The sequence below is a fragment of the Nomascus leucogenys genome, chromosome 5 (assembly GCF_006542625.1).
Source record: "Nomascus leucogenys isolate Asia chromosome 5, Asia_NLE_v1, whole genome shotgun sequence".
In the NCBI taxonomy this organism is placed as follows: domain Eukaryota; kingdom Metazoa; phylum Chordata; class Mammalia; order Primates; family Hylobatidae; genus Nomascus; species Nomascus leucogenys.
The window spans coordinates 75,894,508-75,917,767 of NC_044385.1; the positions used below are offsets into that span (position 1 = coordinate 75,894,508).

The 23,260-nt window shown below is 38.2% G+C and overlaps 1 protein-coding gene across 1 annotated transcript in view; it reads right to left on the reverse strand.

Annotated features, from left to right (window-relative positions):
- The window catches only part of KPNA3 (karyopherin subunit alpha 3), a 92,210-nt gene that overhangs the window by 8,409 nt on the left and 60,541 nt on the right, over nucleotides 1–23,260 (reverse strand). The window contains exons 7-12 of the mRNA XM_030813413.1: nucleotides 16,973–17,058; nucleotides 13,771–13,857; nucleotides 13,249–13,418; nucleotides 11,057–11,101; nucleotides 1,456–1,587; nucleotides 141–269 (exon numbers count right to left, since the gene is read on the reverse strand). Coding sequence (XP_030669273.1) covers nucleotides 141–269; nucleotides 1,456–1,587; nucleotides 11,057–11,101; nucleotides 13,249–13,418; nucleotides 13,771–13,857; nucleotides 16,973–17,058 — 649 coding nt within the window. The remainder of the gene's footprint in view (nucleotides 1–140; nucleotides 270–1,455; nucleotides 1,588–11,056; nucleotides 11,102–13,248; nucleotides 13,419–13,770; nucleotides 13,858–16,972; nucleotides 17,059–23,260) is intronic.

A 23,260-nucleotide genomic window follows, 5' to 3' on the forward strand; every position in this document is an offset into this window, starting at 1 on the left:
TTGCAGAGGTGATTTAAAATAATTCTCATCTTCGCTGCAGTGGTTTTTAAGAAAAACATACAAGTAGCAATAGAAACAAGGAGACAGTTAAAAATGAGACATAGAAAGAAATAGCATAATGAGGACATTATATGTCTTACCTTATTTATCTTCTCTTTTGGGTGTGATAAGAGATTTGGGAAGTGTGACAGGACATCACAATTGAGAACAACCTGGGTCTGCTCGTCGGTGCCAGTCACTATGTTGCCAACTGCTCTGAGGGCTGCTGTCTAGGGTGGGGATAAAATGTTTTCTATAAATTTATTTGCTTATAAGACTGATTCTATATTTTTCATAATCCTGAGAAAAAGTAAAAATGCAAGGGGTAAATAACACTTATTTCATCCTTTCACAAAGTACCAAGCAGTCTGAGAGCAATTCTGAATTTTAAATAGTCTCTTGTGAAAAACTGAAACTTTATGAAAAAAAAAATTGTGTGAAAATTGGTTGGAAAAAGATTCAAAAAATAAAAGGAAATTAAAATTTTAGAAGTCCAGTTTCTTAAGGCTGGGCATGGTGGCTCATGCCTATAATCCCAGCACTTTGGGAGGCTGAGGCGGGGGGATCACCTGAGGTCAGGAGTTTAAGACCAGCCTGGGCAACACAGTGAAACTCCATCTCTACTAAAAATACAAAAATTAGCTGGTGTGATGGTGCATGCCTGTAATCCCAGCTACTCTGAAGGCTGAGGCAGGAGAATCGCTTGAACCTGAGAGGCAGAGGCTGCAGTGAGCAGAGATCGCACCACCATACTCCAGCTTGGGCGACAGAGCAAGACTCCATCTCAAAAAAATATATAATATTTTAATAAAGGCCTGGAATGGGCACACATTTCCACCTAGAAAGTCACTTTGGTAGAAGCAGGATGAACAGATCTAGCAAGTGCCTACCCCTAATTAGAGTGGGAGAGAGAAAGAAGAAATGCAATTAGGTTACTGCAATTATTTGTGGGAAAGACAGAGTCTTGAACTAAATCTGTTGTTCTAGATAGATAAGGAGAGCCAGATTTGAACCTATGTAAGAAGAATTGAAATGATTTTGTAATGGAATGGGAATTCCAAGGAGAAATCAAAATTTCTAGCTTAGGCCATGCTGTTCACTGAAGGCAGACAAGGAAGAAGAGCAGGTTTGTGGGAGATGATCGTTTCATTTCTGTGTAGTTAACCATGGAAAGCTTGAAGGAGTTCTTAGATGATATGTATAAAGGGTCAAGAACAATTGGCTATACAGGTGTGGAACTCAGCAAAGAAACTGGGTGAGATAAAGATTTGGAAATCAACAAAATCAAGCTCAGGGACTAGCAGAAGAAATCTGGAAGGTAAGCACTTACAGACAGAATTAAAGCCTAGTTGTACAAGTTAACTGGTTATAGCAAACACAACTGTATACAAATAAAAAAAATTTAAAAATACTTACTTGAACTTTGACTTCCTGATGGCTCAGAAGGGGCACAAGAAATGGCACAACTCCTGAATCAATAACCATCTGTATCTGCTCATTACCTCCATCTGTCAAGTATGACAGAGCCCAAACAGTGTCTACAAGAATCTACAGGAAACACAAAAGAAAAACCATTTTCCATATTTGTTTGAATGCTTTACATGTTCAACACACCTCAGAAGTAGTGACAGAAAAAGTAACCAAAGTAACCAAATTTCAAGTTTTAGCTTAGTGGCAAAAATACCTGCTTAGCTGATTAATCTATTAAGTAAAGAGTACCTTATCTTTCTTTCAATGCCTACGTCAGATCATTCTTCACAAAAAATGAGACACAGAAGTTTGGGAAAACTTCTATTTCAACTTCTGCATTTATGTATCGGACAGATGAATTTAAAAACAGGCAGAAAAGTAATTCTCCCTGCCCTCACAAATTAGCTACCTAATAATCACACAGAAAAACACTATTTACAAGAATGAGGCCAGCACACCATGCTGTTTCAAGTTCAGAAGAGAACAGAAAGGTCATCTATCTACTCTACTGGTTTTCCAACATATTTAGCAATACAATTTTCAGACTACTAAAGTAAACCAATAAAAGAAATGACTTGGCACTTTAACTTCATCTGGGGAAAAAAACTGTTTGAAAATCTCCTGAAATGTGTCCCCAACTGAAGTATAAACCTGGAGTATAAACCATGCCCTATGCCCATCCTAACTTTGCAACTACATAGAAGAAAACAGGCTTAGCGATCTGGTGATTCATTCAAGGTCAAAGATCTTGTATGTGGCATTGATTGGTGTTGTCACAGAGGAATATAGGCACTGGTTGTAGCTTATGTGAAATCAAGATGTTTCCTATTAGGTCATCCAAATGAAGACATCACATCTTTTTGCCCTAAAACAATAGCAGGCACCTGAATTCACATACCCTTCAAAAAAGGATATAGATGAATAAATAAAATAAAACTACACATATAACCCACATCCCTTTAGCATTACTAAGAGTCAGAGAACACTAAAAATTTCCATTATCTGTAACAGGAGAAAAAATTAAATTCTAGCTTTTGTCTGGACCTCTTGCCTCAAGACTGTGTAAAAGAGAGCAGAGAAGGGGAGAGGGCAGCCCACTTTAGTGGGAGAGACTATATAGCCTGCAAAGCCTAAAATATTCTCTGAACCTTTACAGAAAATTTTGCTGATCCTTTAACTAGAGCATGAGCTTCACTCAACAGATGACTGGGGAAACTTCAGCAACAGGATTGATAAACGAGCATTTAATGTATTTAATTGTATATCAACGACTAACATAAACATGGAGATAAGAGTGGAAAAAGAATTTGTAAATGTTATAGGTTTTAGGAAAATAGAAATATTTCAACTTCAAAAATTGGAGGATAGAAGCTGGGCCCACGAGCTGAGCCCACCTACCAGCCCATTTCCTACTCTGGAAGTGAGGAGGCCTCCCCGCTGGAGGTGTCTGCAGATGCTGTGTGTGAGAACAAAGTCTGGCTACTGCCCAGCCTGGCACTAAGAGTAACTAGATTTACCTAGAAACAGGGGTTTCAAAGCATAACACCAATATGTGTAGGCTACAATGGAAAATAACCCTTCACACCAAAATCCAGGAAATTCTCAAAAGAGAAAAGACAGTCAACAGATGCCAATATTGAGATGACACACATATTGGAATTATCTGACAAGGACTTGACAAAATTTTAAAGTAACTATCACAAAAATGCACTGGTGAACAATTATGAACACATTTGAAACAAATTTAAAATGGGAATTCTCAGCAAAAAAACCCGACATGATAGAGGGGGAAAAAAAATAAATGAACCCAAAGATACATCAATAGAAATCATCCAAACTGAATAACAGAAAAAAAAAAAAAAAGATTAAAGAGAAATTAACTCTCAGGAACTTCCAGCACAATAACAATAGATCTAATATTTGTGTCTTCAGAGTCCCTACAAGGAAAGGCGGAACTGAAAAAAATATGAAGAAATATGTTCCAAATTTGGCAAAATAGATAAGTCTAGAATCAGATTAAAAAGTGGGAGGTTGAGGCAAGAAAAGAAAAAATAGAATAAGCTCATGCATCATTGCACAGGTAAGAGACAGAAGTAAAAAAATATATCATTTAAAACTGTCAAAACAGTAAAAAAGAAGACAGCATTAAAAAGGTGTAAGAATAAAGGTAACTGGGGGCAGCAAAACAACATGGCACATGGATACATATGTAACAAACCTGCACATTGTGCACATGTACCCTAAAACCTAAAGTATAATAATAATAAATTAATTAATTAATTAAAATAAAATAAAATAAAGAATAAAGGTAACCACTAGAACAAAAATATAAACCTCCCCAAATACCAAAAGAAAATTGAAAAAGACAAAAGTATGCTTAGCAGAGAAAAAAAAAACACAGGGAGACATTATTTCACAAAATGACAGTTCAAATCAATCTATCAACCCATGTGAACGGGCCTAACCTATTAAAAAAAAAAAAGATTTTCAAATTGGCTCAGGCTCTCAAAACAAAACCCAATTCCATGCTGTATACAAGAGACACACATAAAGAATTTGGAAAGGCATCATAAAGGGATGAGCAAAAGTATGCCAAGTAAACGATAAAAAGAAAGCTGAGGTTGTAATCCTATTAAAAGACCAGTAGAATTTAAGCTAAAAAGCATTGCAAAGAAAAAAGGATACTTTACAAAGTTAAATCCCACCATTTATCATGAAAATACAACAGTTATAAACATCTATTAACCAAATAGCCCTGCAATCACTGTTTTAAAGCAGAGAACACACACACACACACGCACACAAATATATGTAAAAACATACTAATAATAGGAGGTTTTAACATACTACTGTCATATGAGGGAAGTCAAACAGGCAAAAAATAAAGGTATAACTTTTATGAATATATATGGAACTTTATACCCCGATAATGGTAACTACAACTTGCACATGTACAAATATATTAGGTTCAAAGAAAATATCAATAAATTACCTAAGTCAGAAACATTATAAGCCTATCACAAGGCAATAAACTTATACATTAATAAAATGAAAACCAAAAAGGCTTTTCTATATAGAAATGTAATAGCCTTATATTAAACAGCTCTTAGGTGAACACACACACACACACACACACACACACACACAACAGAAAAACCCAACAACAAAATTTCTATTTTTTTTTTTCTTTTTGAGACAGAGTCTCACTCTGTCACCCTGGCTGGGGTGTAGTAGCACAATCTTGGCTCACTGCAATCTCTGCCTCCTAAGTTCAAGTGATTCTCCTGCCTCAGTGCCCCATGTAGCTGAGATTACAGGCATGCGCCATCACACCCAGCTAATTTTTGTGTTTTTAGTAGAAATGGGGTTTCACCATGTTGGCCAGGCTGGTCTCAAACTCCTGACTTCAGGTGATCTGCCCGCCTCAGCCTCCCAAAGTGCTGGGATTACAGGCATGAGCAAAAACGCCTGGCCTAAACTCAACAAAATTTCTAAAAAGTTAAAACAAAAATGCCACACATCAGAATCTACGAGATTTATTTAAAACAGTGATTAAAGGAAAATTCATAGCCTTAAAAATTTATACAAATTTGTCTGAACCCATAGAATGCACAACAGCAAGAGTGAGTGCACAACAAGAGTGAGTGCACAACAAGAGTGAGTGAACAACAGTGTAAACTACGGATTTTGGGAGATTATGATGAGTCAATGAAAAATACAAAAGTAATGAGATAAAGAACAGAAAAATCATAGATCTAACTAATAAACTGAAACCCTGGTTCTCTGAAAAAAACAAAAAACAAAAAACAAACAAAAAAAACAACTAAGAAACAGAAAAAGTCCTACCTAACTTAATTAGAAAAGAGCAGGGAGGGGGCGCAAATACACAAAATAAGAAATGATAAAATAACCCTTAAAATAATAAATTAGAACAAAAAACTACCTTGCACACTTTAATGCAAGTAAACGTAGGTGCAATGAATAATTTACTAGAACAATAGTTTATAGAAACTGACCTCCTTTAGAAAGAGTGCTTAAACAAGCCAACTCCCATATCAAAAATGAAGAAAATTATCATGAAACTAACTCCACAAAAAAGTACCAAAATCCCAAAGGATTTAAGAGGGAAACTATCAAATCTTCAAAGGTCAGACAGACTCAATGCTATATAAATTGTTCCAGAGTACAGAAAATTAAGGAAGCATAACATTAACACCTAAACTTTAATAAAACAATAAAAGTATAAAACCTAATACATCATGATTATAGCATCATTAACTAACTGTATTAATATAATTACATTTAATATTAATATTTGTAATTAATGTAAATTATTGCCTAATAAATTGAACAAAAGCTAAACTGCAAACCAGTAGCATTTATGTGAATGCTGATGTAAAAATCTGAAATAAAATATTATTAACAGAATCACATACTACATTGAGAAACTAACATATAATGATCAAGTGAGATGATTCAAAGAATGCAAGGATGGTTCAATTTTTAAAAATATCATTAATATAAGTTTTATTAATAGATTTAAGGAGACAAATAATAGAATTTTCTCTACAGACACTGAAAAATTCATCACATTTTTTCAGTGTCCTTGATAGAACATCCAAAAAAGGAATGCATAGATATTTCTCTAACATAAAACATCTATAGTTCAGACAAAATGTAGATACAATTTTAAAAAGTTGATGAATTTGATTATATACAAAAAGTTCACATGGCAAAACATCATAGTCAAAGACAAAAGACAAACTAGGGAAGTATTTTAAGTATGGAAGAGCTAATATCCTTAATATATAAAGAACTCTTAAAGCCTAAGAAAAAGACCAAAAATCCTACAGAAGAACAGACAGTAAATATGAGTAGTCTGTTCGCAAAGATACAAATTAAAATGGCCCTTAAACAAATGAAACAATGTTCAACGTCATTCATAAAAAGTAAAATGCAAATTAAAACTGAGATAATATTTCTCACCTATCAGATGAGCAAAAATTTTAAATGTGACAACACACTCTATAAAGGAGTTGAAAAATGTCGTTTAAAACTATCAAAACAGTAAAAAAGAAAAGATATAAGAATGAAGGCAACCACAATAAAGGCAACCACTAGAACAAGAATACAAACCTTCCCAAATACCAAGGCAAAATGGCACAACCCTTATAGCAGGGAATTTGGCAGTATGCAACGAAATTACACATGCATTCGCTCTTTGACCCAGCAATCCAGCTTCTAAGAATATACCCTGAAGATATACCTCCAATAATATGAAAACACACAATAGTCATTGGTATAATACTTTTACATTTGCAGAATTCAGGAAATAGCCTAAACGCCTATCCATAATAGTGTGTTTAAATAAACTGTGTCCACAAAACAGAATCCTGTGCAAAACAACATGATGCCTTAAGATGTTTCTCCATTACATGGTCACTACTATTAGCAGAAAACTATTTTTTTTTCTAACTAATAATAAAATTGTAGACTGAGATCAACTAATGGTTTTCAGTGAGGTCTCCATGGCAATATCTCAAAGGCTGGGAGAAGGTAAGCTACAGCTGGGTGTTAGGCACCCTGAAACTGCAGATACTTGTAGTCTCTAATTTTTTATTTTTAGAGATGGGGACCCAGTATGTTGCCTAGGCTGGGCTTGAACTCCTGGGCTCAAGCGATTTTCTTGCCTTTGATCTATATTAGCCTTTGAACTATCAACCCAAAATAAAAATTTGACAATTTATTCTCTGGCTCCTTATCTGCTACATAAAAAGGATATGTAGTTCTTTAGACAAGACTATATAATTTAGAACCTATTAAATCTCTGCCTTATTTTTTCCCCACTATTTGTTCCACAGTTTATGCTTCTATCACACTACTTTAAATTTATTTAATTATTATTATTTTTTTAACACAGCATCTCGCTCTGTTGCCCACGTGGGAGTGCAGTGGCGTGATCTGGGTTCACTGCAACCTCCACCTCCCCGACTCAAGCGATTCTCCTGCCCCAGCCTCCCAAGTAGCTGGGATTACAGGCACGCATCACGATGCCCAGCTAATTTTTGTATTTTTAGTAGAGATGGGGTTTTGCTATGTTGGCCAGGCTGGTCTCAAACTCCTGACCTCAAGTGATCCGCCGTCCTCAGCCTTCCAAAGTGCTAAGATTACAAATGTGAGCCACCGTGCCCAGCCATCATTATACTACTTTTAAAAACGACTTTGTTGGTTCTTCTTCCCTTGCTGCCATTGCTGAAACGCAGGGAATTCCTGAGTTACATTTTTAGCCCTCCTTCCGAAATACAGCCTCCCCCAGGCGATCTCATTCAATGCCCAGGTTTTCATCAATCCTTTAAATACTGACAAATCCAAAATCTGTATTGTCTTTTGCTTTTGGAAAATACCGCCACTGAGGAACAAGTTCCAAGTTCTACTCACTTTATTTCCTAACACTCAAAGTTTTTTCTCCCTTAACCATTCCTATTATTGCAATTTAGTAATAGTCCATGCCTTCATCAACTTCCCTAAACCTATTATGATAGCAAAATACATCTACCTACAGTCAAACTTTCCCTACTTCAAACCTTCCATACCTTTTCTGTGTTATTTGTCTGTTACAGATAATTTTATCTGTATAAAACAGAAATATCATTTCTCGACTTAAAAAATCTACAATGACTCTGCACTCATTACAAGATAAACTTAAAACTCTTTAATACAGAATCAAAAACTCATATAAAAAATTAGCAGGGAGTGGTGGCATGCACTGTAATCCCAGCTACTGGAAAGGCTGAGGCAGGAGAATCCCTTGAACCCGGGAGGCGGAGGTTCCAGTGAGCCTAAATTGCGCCACTGCACTCCAGCCTGGTGACAGAGCGAGACTCCATCTCGGAAAAAAAAGAAAACAAAAAAAAAAGAATCAAAGACTCTGCAAATTAACGCCTTAGCAAATGTATTAGGTTATTATCTACCTGTATTCTCTTAAACCTCTATGTATTCTTGAGTCCTTAATATCTTCCTCTGTGTTCTTGAAATGACTTTCTCTCAACCTGTGAAAATCCTATTCATCCTAGTTATATGACGTGAGACAAATTACTTAAGTACCTCTGCTTCTTTTACAACGTTTGTAGATGATGGAGATAATGAGAGTACCAATCTCACAAGACTTTTTTAAGAATTAAATGGGTTAACATAGCAAAAGTGCTTAAAACAGTGCCTGGCAGATTTTAAACTCAATAAATGCTAACTATGAACACTATAATCTTTGACTCTGTCCCCACTTCCGTCTCCTCATAATGCTCGTCTCAAATGTTACTTTGTCAACGAAGCTTTCTGCTTCGCCAGCAAAATTATCTGTGCTTCCATAATATAGCATTTTGGTCATTGCTCTATCTTACTTTTTTTCTTGTTGGCTTTCATACCATGTTTTGTGTTTATGTGCTCATGGTATGATTTTTTTTTTTTCACTGCGAGCCTATGGATTATATTGAATATGTGATCATGGTATGAAAAAGCACAGGCCTTGGACCTGGCTTCGGTTCTCAGGTATGGCTCTCATTCATTGCATGACCTTAGAAAGATTATTTAACTTTACTGGGTTTCGGCCGGGCGTGGTGGCTCACGCCTGTAATCCCAGCACTTTGGGAGGCTGAGGCGGGCAGATCACGAGGTCAGGAGATCGAGACCACGGTGAAACCTCGTCTCTACTAAAAATACAAAAAATTAGCCGGGCGTGGTGGCGGGTGCCTGTAGTCCCAGCTACTCCAGAGGCTGAGGAAGGAGAATGGCGGGAACCCGGGAGGCGGAGCTTGCAGTGAGCCGAGATCGCGCCACTGCACTCCAGCCTGGGTGACAGAGCAAGACTCCGTCTCAAAAAAAAAAAAAAAAAAAAAAAAAAAAACTTTACTGGGTTTCAATCTCTGTATTTGTATTTGTGAAATAGGAAAATAAAACTTATCTTACAAGGATACTGGTAAGATAAAAGGAGTCTACAGACAGATCCAGCACAGCAATTTCTTGACATAAGTTCTTTCCTTTTAACTCTTTTTACGTTTTTAATGTTAAGGTCTTAGAGGGCACGGTCTCCTTATGTCTTATCACTGAGTGTACAATTCATGGCACAATTCTGGCTTTAAGTGGAACAATTTGTGAGTGTTTGCTAAACTTGACTAATATACCTGTAACTAGAGTACACTGCCACTTTAATACCCCAGCTTTCACATAAACACAACCAACAGATGGTGAAAGCTTTTATTTGCCTATAGTTAATTCTATAATGTTCTGGGGGAAAGTCCTGAGGCAAACAGCAGATATTTTGCTTATTCCCTTTTTAATCTTTGCTGTCAGAAAGCTTACAACTAAACTTTCAACAGCAACAACTAAACTTCTGTATAAATTTTACTTTTTCCTTTACAGATATTATCTTATATGTCTTTTGTTAAGTCACTTTATATCCATTTTGGAAATAAGACAGCATATAAACATGTTTTACTTCATTTTAATGACATTTCAGGCTGTGTCAAACACAAAGTAACTTTAGCTACCTTTAAAAGATTCCATCCTAAGAGCTTAAAATCTGCAAATGAGCTAGAGTAATGTGATACAATTTTTATATAAATTATATTGCCTTGTGAGAAAACTAAGCAAAGATGTATTTTCTTTGTCCCAATGATAAATTACACACAATTCACAATTCTGCCACACATATACACTTATGTATGTACGTTGTATATATGTAAAGATAAGATTACAAAAACACAAATATACAACAAATCAGAAAGAGATGTTAGTTAGAATAAAAGAAACTGGATCAACACTAGTTACCGAAATTTATCCACTGTTTTACTCCATGGAAAAGTAACAATTTACCTTACTGCATTTAGGAGAATTTTCAGATTGCCTAGATAGTATCAAACTTGCCAGAATGTAGACAGTAAATGCTTCACTAAATCTGAATATAATGAAAAAAAATCATCTAAAAATGCCTTGCATTTAAAACGATACATTCTTCAATACTGTATCTAAAAAGGCTGTAGCATAAAAAGGCAGCATGGTTTTGTGACAAGTACCCAAGACCTGTTATGAGAAGACTTCAGTTTGAATATTGACTCTGACCCTTACTAGCTCTTCCCCTTTAGATAAGTCATTTAACCTCTCTCTGAGAGTCCGTTTCTTCTTATTCTATAAAATCGGGGGAATAATATCTAGCTTATCTGTTGTAAGAACCAGTGAGACTTTTTTTTAAAAGTAAGGTATTTCATGAGGTTTTACCGCTTTACAAATATTAAGGCTTAAAAACACTACTTAATAATGACAGAAATAAACTACATATGCAGTAATTTCTCAAAAGTGAGCATTTTTGCTGTCTGGCTGTTACTGCTTACAGATTTAAGCTATAAACCTAATTTAAGCTTAATCCTATTTCTGAAAACTGTAAATACATTGTAGAAACTTGACAAGTTGATAAAATGTATGCTGACACTTACATAAAAACCCTTTCAGTCCCATCAAGAGCAAAATCCCACATTTAAGCTGCTTCTTAACTTACGTTTATATCCGTATGGTATATGAGGACACATAAAGCTGGCAAAATCTGAGGAAAGAAAATAAACAATACTTAACATTAGTTAATTAATATGTCTGTAAAAATAAACAACTTTGACATAAAAAGCAGGTAAATATGGTTTGTAGGGCGAGAAAGACAATGTTAAATTTGTGTGAATATCTTAGGAAAATGAAAATCTGATAAATTCAATCTAAAAAAACCAAAAACATATTTCAAATGTTAAACTGAAATACGTTCAATTAACAAGTTAAAATATCCAAATAAATCTGGCAGAAGTTAATGTACCTTAAAAGAAAAACATTTGTTTTTAATAACCTTCTTTATGGCATAAAATGTCAAGTGGAAAAAATGGAGATGCAAGTATACAGTTATAGCTATTTAAGAAAAGCTACACTTAAAACTGCCATAATTGTCTCACTTACCTGCTTAAAGTAAAAATACAACTTTACTTAATAAGCTACCGCTTTTTGTATGTAAAGATAAGATTACAAAAACAAAAAGCTAGGTTTTCAACTTCAGCTTTAGTCAAGAAAATTCGAACCAGTACAAAGTACAAAGCTTTGCTTGTTAAATTCAGGCCCCAGAGATCTCTTTTTAAAATCTGGGAGAAAGGGAGCAGGGGGTTGTAGGAAATCACACAAAATACCTTTGCATAGCAACAAAAAGTAGCAGGTGCTAGAGACAGATGTCCATTATAAAGATACACAGTTGGCCAAGTGTGGTGGCTCATGCTTGTAATCCCACCACTTTGGGAGGGCGAGGTGGGTGGACTGCTTGATGCCAGGAGTTCAAGATCAGCTGACCAACATGGTGAAAACCCATTTCTACTAAAAATACAAAAATTAGCCTGGCATGGTGGCGCATGCCTGAGACATGAGAATCGCTTGAACCCCGGAGGTGGAGGTTGCAGTGGGCAAAGATTGTGCCACTGCACTCCAGCCTGGGAAACAGAGCAAGACTGTCTAAAAAAAAAAAAAGAGAGATAACACAGTCAACAGTGAATAAAGGTTATGTACGATTTTTTTTAAAATGCAAAGTACTCGGATCTATTTACATGTCAAATGTAAATAAAATAGTTTTTACTTTAATTAGTAGATTTAACAAAAAATATGTCACACTTTTAAGAACTCCAATTTTGTCAGAAATAAATTGGAGTTAGGCCGGGGGCCGTGGCTCACACCTGTAATCCCAGCACTTTGGGATACTGAGGTGAGCAGATCACTTCAGGTCAGGAGTTCGAGACCAGCGTGGCCAACACAGTGAAACCCCATCTCTACACTAAAAATACAAAAACTAGCCGGGTGTGGTGGCGCTAGCCTGTAATCCCAGCTACTCAGGAGGCTGAGGCACGAGACTCGCTTGAACGCAGGAGGCAGAGGCTGCAGTGAGCTGAGATCGTGCCACTGCACTCCAGCCTGGGCAATAGAACAAGACTGTCTTGAAGAAGAAGAAGAAAAAAAATCAACTGGACTTAAAGCAAACTCATTCAAGAACATTTGCATGTAAGTATACTAGTTTTGCCTGTAGCAACCCCCTTTTATAGCTTTAAGCCAACAATGCAATACAGTAATAAACTTTGAGACTATTTTCCTTTTGTATTTTTCTCTCTGAATTTTTATATTTTCTTTTTATGCAGATAATCAAAAAAATAGGCATTAGGATGAACTGACATTCTTTCAGGTACAGTAAGACACTCAACTTTTATTTCATAGGAGTCAGTAATTAAATATGGTACGTTACTTTTAAAATCTTACACCTGCAGCTGGGCATGGTGGCTCACACCTGTAATCCCAGCACTTTGGGAGGCCGAGGCAGGCAGATCACAAGGTCAGGAGATCGAGACCATCCTGGCTAACACGGTGAAACCCCGTCTCTACTAAAAATACAAAAAAATTAGCCAGGCGTGGTGGCGGGTGCCTGTAGTCCCAGCTACTCAGGAGCCTGAGGCAGGAGAATGGCGTGAACCCAGGAAGTGGAGCTTGCTGTGAGCCAAGATTGTGCCACTGCACTCCAGCCTGGGCAACAGAGCAAGACTCCATATCAAACAAACAAACAAAAAAAACTCACACCTGCAATGAAATCAGTATATGTGTTATCTTGTCCCCTGTACATGAATTCCTAAAGTACAAACATAGGGAAAATATACCATCTGGCCTTTACAATTCTTCATTTACCTCCTGAACTGTCTCCATAGGCGGTGGGGGATCCTTATTCCTGCAGAGATTGACAATGACCCATGTGACGTTCCGAAGGAAGGTGATGGGGATGGAGGGATTGATGAAGGACAGAAGAGGTTTGACAACTCCCAGTGATATGACATAATCTCTACATTGAGGACCATCACCTACAGAAATGAAAATTGTATTTAAAAAAAACTTACATTCAGGATGAGAAAGTCTGAAATGTATGCAATGGCTCATGTGGGAACACTGACGTTCTATGTTTCCTCACCATTAGTCAAAGGCATCAAGTGTTGTTTCTCCAGATTTTGATTTGGGGAATATAAATTTAACCTACCAATGCTAACAGCAAACTGTATATCCTTGTCAGAGAGTATCATCTTAAGTCAGTACTTATGAGGCAAGAAGAGAGTCAACCCACATTAAATTCAGAGGAAACATAGTATGTAATGGCTATGCCAATGTGGGAAAAAAGTTAATTTAGATTCTTAACAGGATTCCTTTCAAACCACTTACCTATAATGTTTCCCAAAGCCCATACTGCTTGTTCACAAACATTCTGATGTGGTGAATGAAGAAGTCTCAGAAAAAGAGGTACTGCATCTATAATAAAGAAAAACTAATATTTATACTAGCAACATGTTGAAGAGTTTATAGATTTCAGATCAAAGAAATTGATCAAATACAGAGCCTGGCACATTGTAGCTGGAAGAACAAATGTGGCAAATATCTTTACCCTAAAAAGAATCAATTTCAGTATTTTCCCCTAGTAATAGTCAAGTAACATACCAATTGGCAGTATCTAAAGGTTGCTATCATATCATTAACTAAAAGAAAGCAACAGCATGAAATCCTTCCTATAATCCACTAAAAAAAAAAAAAAAAAAAAAAGAGTTCCTACCCCAAACATGTAACCTTAAAATGTAATGTTTTAGTCTACATAATCTCAATTCCTGATACAGGGATTAACCAAAGAACTGATTAATCTCATATCAGGTCTATCTTATACTTTAAAATAATTTCTCATAATCCTTACTCTTTACAGAATTTATACATTATACCCATTTCTAGCATAAGCTAGATCACTTTTTAAAAATTTCAATCAACTGTATACTACCTCTAAGATTTTTTTTTTGCTGTATCTGTGTATTACTTGTATTATTTACTTAAAATTTAAATTAAAATTAATTCAGTTTTAACAACTTTATTGAGATATAATTACAATAAATTTACATTTAAGTGTGCAATTCAACATTTCATATTTATACAGAGTTGTGAGGACATCACCACAATCTAATTTTATAACATTTCCATGACCTCAAAAAAAATCTTGGCTGGGCACAATGGCTCACGCCTGTAATCCTAACACTTTGGGAGGCCAAGGCAGGTGGATCACAAGGTCAGGAGTTCAAGACCAGCCTGGCCAAGATGGTGAAACGCTATCTCTACTAAAAATACAAAAATTAGCCAGGCGTGGTGGCGGGTGCCTGTAATCCCAGCTACTTTGGAGGCTGAGGCAGAGAACTGCTTGAACCAGGGAGACGAAGGCTGCAGTGAGCCGAGATCGCGCCAGTGCACTCCAGCCTGGGTAACAGAGCAAGACTCCGCCTCGGAAAAAAAAAAAAAAAAAAAAAATCTCATACTCAGCCGGGCACAGTGGCTCACACTTGTAATCTCAGCACTTTGGGAAGCGAGTCGGGCAGATCATGAGGTCAAGAGGTTGAGACCATCCTGGCCAACATAGTGAAACCCCGTCTCTACTAAAAATACAAAAATTGGCTGGACACGGTGGCGTGCGCCTGTAGTCCCAGCTACTCGGCAGGGTGAGGCAGGAGAATTGCTTGAACCTGGGAGATGGAAGTTGCAGTGAGCCGAGATCGCGCCACTGCACTCCAGCCTCGCAACAGAGCGAGACTCTTGTCAAAAAAAAAAAAAGAAAAAAGAAATCTCATACTTAAGGCAGTCATTCCACATTTATTTCTCTGCCACACATTCCCCAAGCCACAGGCAACCATTAAATATCTGCTTTCTGTCTTTACAGATCTGCCTATTCTGGACATTTCATACAAATGAAATCATGCTGTGTTTTTTGAGGGATCTGACTTCACTTAACATTTTTCAGGTTCATCCATGTTGTAACAGGTATTGGTACTTCATTCTTTTTTACTGCTCAATTGTATTCCATTGTATATACCACATTCACTTTATCCACTCATCAGTTAATGAACATTTGGGTTAGTTATGAATAACATTGCTGTGAATATTTATGTACCAGTCTTTGTATGAATATGTTTTCATATCTCTTGGTTTCACCTAGGAGAAGAACTGCTGGGTCATATGATAACTCTTTTTTTTTTTTTTTTTGAGATGGAGTCTCACTCTGTCACCCAGGCTGGAATGCAGCGGTGCAATCTCAGCTCACTGCAAGCTCTGCCTCCTGGGTTCACGCCATTCTCCCACCTCAGCCTCCTAAGCAGCTGGGACTACAGGCGCCTGCCACCATGCCGGGCTAATTTTGTTTTAGTATTTTTAGTAGAGACAGGGTTTCACCATGTTAGCAAGGATGGTCTTATCTCCTGACCTCGTGATCCACCCGCCTCGGCCTCCCAAAGTGCTGGGATTACAGGCCTGAGCCACCACACCCAGCCTTTGTTTGTTTTTGAGATAGGGTCTTACTCTATCGCCTAGGCTGGAATGCAGTGTGCAGTCTCGGCTCACTGCAACCTCTGCCTCCTGGGCTCAAGCGATCCTCTCGCCTCTGTCTCCTGAGTAGGTGGGACTATAGGCGTGCAACACCGTGCAATGCTAATTTTTAAATATTTTGTAGAGACACGATTTCATCATGTCACCTAGGCTGTTCTTGAACTCCTGAACTCAAGTGATCTGCTTGCCTTAGCCTCCCAAAGTGCTGGGATTAGAGGCGTGAGCCACCTGTGGGTCTGGTGAGACTAGTATTCTCAATACATGATTCAATGTAACTTACTGCCATATCACATGCTACTTAAAATCACCTTGATTACCACACCTAAAATTAGCTAAGTGTCCCATACTATAATAACGTACATGGTGATACCTAGTACTTTTCTAAAGAGCTTGTATCAGTGTCATTTAACAATAATTATTAGCCCATCTTGAGGAAAGTAAAATTTAAAATGTCCTAAGCTAAAAGGCAGAAGCCATTCAGCATCCTGAAGATATCAGAAACGGAATTTAAAATCCTGTTATCACAGCATGATGTCTACTCCAAAAGATAAAACTCTACTCTGTCACCCAGGCTGGAGTGCAGTGGCGCGATCTCGGCTCACTGCAAGCTCCGCCTCCCGGGTTCACGCCATTCTCCTGCCTCAGCCTCTCTGAGTAGCTGGGACTACAGGCGCCCGCCACCACGCCTGGCTAATTTTTTGTATTTTTAGTAGAGATGGGGTTTCACCATGGTCTTGATCTCCTGACCTCGTGATCCGCCCGCCTTGGCCTCCCAAAGTGCTGGGATTACAAGCATGAGCCACCATGCCCGGCCTCTACTCTTCTTTTAATAACCACAATTAAAATTTTTCATGATAGATTAATGACGGCTATGAAAAACATATCGGTCATCAAAAGTAACTTATAAAAGTCATCATTTTAAAAATGTTACAAGATCAAATTTCTTTATTACAAAACTCTACTTCCTTGCCATCATTAAAACATAAAAAGTTCAGACAATAAGGAATTTACTTACTAGACTGCACAACAGCTTGAGTCTGTGCAGAAGTTCCTGATGCTATGTTAGTTAATGCCCAAGCAGCTTCAAACTGTAATGAAGGACTGTAAAAAAACAATAAAACATCTTTTTAGACACATAACTACCACTTAAATTCATGAATCTTAAGACTGATAAGATACGGCTATCCTTTGCCTTGTCCTTGAATTTCACCTTGTTATAATCCAATTGCCTGCTAGCCATCCCTACTTTTTTTTTTTTTTTTTTTGAGATGGAGTCTCCCTCTGTCACCCAGGCGGGAGTGCAGTGGCGCCATCCTGACTCACTGTAATCTCCACCTCTAGGGTTCAAGTGATTCTCGTCTCCGCCTCCCAAGTAGCTGGGATTACAGGTGCACACCACCATACCTGGCTCATTTTTGTACTTTTAGTAGAGAGAGGGTTTCACTATGTTGGCCAGGCTGGTCCTGAACCCCTGACTTCAGGTGATCTGCCCACCTCAGCTTCCCAAAGTGCTGGGATTATAGGCATGAGCCACTGCACCCAGCAGCCATCTCTACTTAAAAAATCTCTTTGGCTCCCAAAGCCAGTCACTATGAACCTGCTTCTTTATGTCCACTGGTATTACAACATTTAGCCAGTCATTATTTCCCTTGACTTTGACTTCCTCTCCACAGACACATCTAATCAATATATCATGTCGATTTTACCTCTTAAACATTTCTTACATTTATATAATCACCCCTAATATCAAGTGCTAGTTGAGGCCCTCATCATCTCACTTTAACCACTATCACAGGCTCCAGGCTGGTCTTAAAGCTAGAACCCCATCTGTCTCCATTACATCATCTGCTTTACATACTAGGGATATTACAAGGCTGTATAATTTTGTTGAAAAAAACAAGATCATTATATTTTCGAATAGTGATGGAAGACCTCACAAAGAAAGTGACAACTGAACTAGCTTTTCAAAGATGGATTTAAAAAGAAAGGCAGTGACAGTGGGAAATAAAAAAGGTATCATGCATGGAAGGATCATGATGTGTAGGAACGACAAGGATTAGATCAAGAGAGCTGAAACTAACAAGCAAGTAACAAGGTGTTTGTGTGTGTGTGTATGTGTGTGTTTCAGGATGGGAGTGAGGAGTGTATTCTACAGATATGCTAAGGATGGGGCATTGAAAAGGGGAGGAAAGAAAATAATGTTCAAATCAATGGTATGCAGAATGGCTAAAAAAGGTTAAAGGCTGATGTAGGAGAGACCTATTAAAAGACATGTTGGGGCTTACACCTGTAGTCCCAGCACTTTGGGAGGCTGAGGCAGGCAGATCACTTGAGCCCAGGAGTTCGAAACCAGCCTGGGCAACACGGTGAGACCCCATCTTTACAAAAAATAAAAAAATCAGCCAGATGTGGTGGTACACACCTGTAGTCCCAGCTACTTGGGAGGCTGGGTGGGGTTGGGATGGGGGGATTGCTTGAGCCTAGGAGTTTGAGGCTTCAAAGAGCTGTGGTTGTATCACTGCACTCCAGCCTGGGTGACACAGTGAAACCCTGTCTCAAAAAAGACATAAAGGAAAGACCTGTTAAAAGGAAATGATCGATATTAAGTTAGGATAGCTGAAAGTGTACAAATTCCCTTAAGTGGAATACCAAGGTTGGGGGGGATTTAGTCAGCAAAAATTAAGATTAGACAAAGGTTAGGGAGTTTAAAGAAAAGCCTATAAACAGGGAAGACAGCAAGCAAGGTTGTTGGTATCAAAAGGTTAAGGAAGTCCGGGCACAGTGGTTCACACCTGTAATCCCAGCACTTTGGGAGGCCAAGGCGGGTGGATCACCTGAGGTCAGGAGTTCGAAACCAGCCTGGCCAACATGGCAAAACCCCCTCTCGACTAAAAATACAAAAATTAGCTGGACGTGATGGTGTGTGCCTATAATCCCAGCTGCTCGGGAGGCTGAGGCAGAAGAATCCCTTGAACCCAGGAGGCGGAGGTTGCGGTGAGCCGAGATTGCGCCACTGCACTCCAGCCTGGGCAACAGAGGGAGATTCCATCTCAAAAAAAAAGAAAAAAGGTTAAAGAGATCCAAGAATGCAAGAATGAAAGGTTTTAAGGAGAATAAATGTCAGAGATATAGCAAATAGTGAGGATGGAATATATATACAGGTTAAAAATATGGAACATATGAGAAAATGAAGCAGCAGAGAAGAACTATGAGGGGACTTTAAAAAGCTCATTAAAATGTGTATTATGAAAAAATTCCATGGATTTCAATTTTTTTGCACCAAAATAAATTCATACTAACTTTCTATACACGTCTGAACATGATCTAGTTTGAGGCACTAAGGGGGTAAGGGGTAAGTCATCAATCTGAAGAGCCCCTAGAAGGAGAGCAACATGAATCCTGCTAAAATTAAAGCAAAAACAAACATCAAATTTATGGTGAAGCTTGGGAGAAATAATGGTGAACTCACTGATGTACTTAAAAGTTTATGGGGAAAATGCCCCCAAAGAAATCAGCAGTTTACAAATGGTTAACTCCTTTTAAGAAGGGCCTAGTCGGCCGGACATGGTGGCTCACGCCTGTAATCCCAGCACTTTAGGAGGCTGAGGCAGGCAGATCACGAGGTCAGGAGATCGAGACCATTCTGGCTAACACGGTGAAACCCCGTCTCTACTAAAAATACAAAAAGTCAGCCAGGTGTGGTGGCAGGCGCCTGTAGACCAAGCTACTTGGGAGGCTGAGGCAGGAGAATGGTGTGAACCCAGGAGGCAGAACTTGCAGTGAGCTGAGATCGTGCCACTGCACTCCAGCCTGGGCGACAGAACGAGACTCTGTCTCAAAAAAAAAAAAGGGGGACAAGTTGATGTTGAAGATGTAATCCACAGTGGCAAACAATCAACATCAATATCTGAGGAAAAAATTAATCTTGGTTGTGCCCTAATGGAAGATGATTGCTGATTAACAGCAGAAACAATAACAATACCAGACATCTTGATTGGTTCAGCTTACACAGAGGGTCTTTCTCCACCACAATGTTTCTGCTCATTCCTCTCATCAAACGACAATTTTGCAAAAGAATCAATAGGAAATCATTAGGTATCCACCTTACAGTTCTGATTTGGCCATCTTGTGACTCCTTTTTGTTTCCTAATCTTAAAAAAACAACCTGAAAAGGGCATCTAGTTTTCTTCAGTTAATATCATGAAAAAGACTGCACTGACATGGTTAAATTCCCAGGACCCTCAGTTCTTTAGGGATTGACAATGGCTGGTAATATCACTTACAAGTGTCTCAACCTTGATGGAGCTTATGTTGAGAAATCAAGTTTATATATTTATTATCTTTCATATATTTTATCTTTTGATTCCACTTTTCCACAAACTTTTAAAATTTCCCCTATATAAGATGAATTCTAGCAGAAGGCAGGAAATAAGATGGTATATCAGAGGCAGGGAAGAAGTAAAAAAATAGTAAGATCAAAAATAGTAAGACAGTATATGTTGCCTCAGACTGGAAGGAGAAAGTTATTAAGCTGGTTAGGTGGTTTCGCAAAATACTGGGAGTGGGGGACTTAAATGAGAAAATGGATAAATGTAAAAAATAAAATTATAAAGCCAGAGAAAGTCTTTCAAGATGTCATGTGGAAAAACAAAAAAAAAAATGAGAAAAGATATAGAAAAAATAAATAAGTGCAATAACAAATGGACATTTATGGCCGAGTGCGGGGGCTCACACCTGTAATCCCAGCACTTTGGGAGGCCGAGGTGGGTGGATCACAAGGTCAGGAGATGAAGACCATCCTGTGAATGGTGAAACCCCATCTCTACTAAAAATACAAAAAATTAGCCAGGCATGGTGGCAGGCGCCTGTAGTCCCAGCTACTCGGGAGGCTGAGGCAGGAGAATGGTGTGAACCCAGGAGGCGGAGCTTGCAGTGAGCCGAGATTGTGCCACTGCATCCCAGCCGGGGCAACAGAGTGAGACTCTGTCTCAAAAAAATAGATAAATAAAAATAAAAAATAAATGGACATTTATCATAAGTTTGACATTGTGTAGAGTGCTTTGTATATATTATTTCCATTCCTTACCATCACCTAATTTTTATAGATGAGGTATCTGAGGTTCAAAGGCCACTTGGATTTTTATCAACAGCAAACCCTGGATTTGAACCACAGTCAATCTGGCTCCAAAGTATATGGCCTTTTACCTTATAACACAACTTCCCATGACAAATCCATAAAGTCACATCCAAATCACAGAAAATTTTCTGGTTTTGCTTTGCGTGGTGGTTACAGAGGTCTGAGTTTTATAATTATTCATTAAGCTGTATATATTTTAGCATATTTTTCTGTATTATATATGTTATGTTTCACAGACACACCCACACAAATTAGTCTATATATAAAAGACTGGAAAGAAAAGGAAAAAAAAGAAGTTGGCCACAAACAAGGGGCCCTAGGCCGGGCGCAGTGGCTCATGCCTGTAATGTCTGCACTTTGGGAGGCCAAGGCAGGTGGATCACCTGAGGTCAAGAGTTCGAGACCAGCCTGGCCAACATGGTGAAACCCCATCTCTACTAAAAATACAAAACTTAGCCACACCTGTAATCCCAGCTACTCAAAGAGGCTGAGGCACGAGAATCGCTTGAACCCGGGAGGCAGACATTGCAGTGAGCCAAGATTGCACCACTGCACTCTACCCTGGGCAACAGAGCAAGACTCTGTCTCAAAAAATAAATAAATAAATAACAAGAACAAACCAAAAAAAAAAAAAAAAAACAAACAAACAAACAAGTGGAGGGTCCTAAAGGTAGAAGTAGAATAGAATTTATTTATTTATTTATTTATTTTGAGATGGAGTTTTGCTCTGTCACCCAGGCTGGAGTGCAGTGGTGCGATCTTGGCTCACTGCAAGCTCCGCCTCCCAGGTTCACAGCATTCTCCTGCCTCAGCCTCCCGAGTAGCTAAGACTACAAGCGCCTGCCACCATGCCCGGCTGATTTTTTTGTCTGTGTGTATTTTTTAATAGAGACAGGGTTTCACCGTGTTAGCCAGGATGGTCTTGATCTACTAACCTCGTGACCCGCCTGCCTCAGCCTCTCAAAGTGCTGAGACTACAGGTGTGAGCCACTGCACCCAGCCAAATTTATTTTTTGAGTCAGGGTCTTGCTCTGTTACCCAGGCTGGAGAGCAACGGCACGATATTGGCTCATGACAACCTCCACATTCCAGGCTCAAACAATCCTCCCACCTCAGCCTCCCAAGTAGCTGGGACTACAGGCAGTGCCACCGCCTGGCTAATTATCGTTTTTTTTTTGTTTTTTTTTTTGTAGAGCTGGGATTTTGCCACGTTGCCCAGGCTGCTCTCGAACTCCTGGACTCAGGTGATCCACCTACCTCGGCCTCCCAAAGTGCTGGGATTACAGGCGTGAGCCACTGCGCCCGGCCAGAATTTTTTCAACAGCTAAAATAAAACTTACCTTTACTTAAATAACACTGTTATAGAAAACAAACATGATAGTATTTTAAAAAGTGTTACGGGCCTGGGGGTGGAAAGTGGGAGAGGTTATGGCACACAACGAGAGCAAATGGTATTTTTAAATACTAAAAACCCTTAGTGGCAACATTTATATACCACTATTCTTATCTAGCCAACTGAAAATTCCTTGGACAACATTTAGCAAAATATCCCAAGTTTCAGTCTAGATGCTCTTAAATGCAAAAAAAAAAAAAGCATTTGTTTTAATACATTTTGGAGTTCAAACTTACATTCTCCCCAGTTAATCCAAATTAACAAAGTTTAAGGCACAGCACTGAGATATCACTAAAATGGAAATAGGGCCAGTTCCTCAAAAGATATCAAGTAGAGTTTTACTACTTCTCTTCTGGGTAAGTATAACCTGTCCTATTATTCTTAATTTGCAACAAACAAAAAGTCTGATGTTGGACAACTTATCATGGATGAAGTACTGTTAAAGACAACACAGGATCAGTAATCAGCTGGAAGATTCCCAGGGTAACAAAGAGCCACTTAGTTCTGGAAACCATCCATGTTGACTTAGTCACGAGGTTAATCTATATATAGACTCATAAGCAAAGAGTGACTCAAACATTATTTGGGTTGTTTTAAAATATTACTAATGAAAAATCCTGATAAAGACTATAAATATTTGAGATAAGTTAAAACAGGCAATAAACAGGAGATAAAAATTTCCTAGAAAACATACACATCCTTCAGAAACGAAAACGAGAAGCACTCTGGGTCTGCTAAATATGATCACAGAATAAGAAAATTAAAATATATGA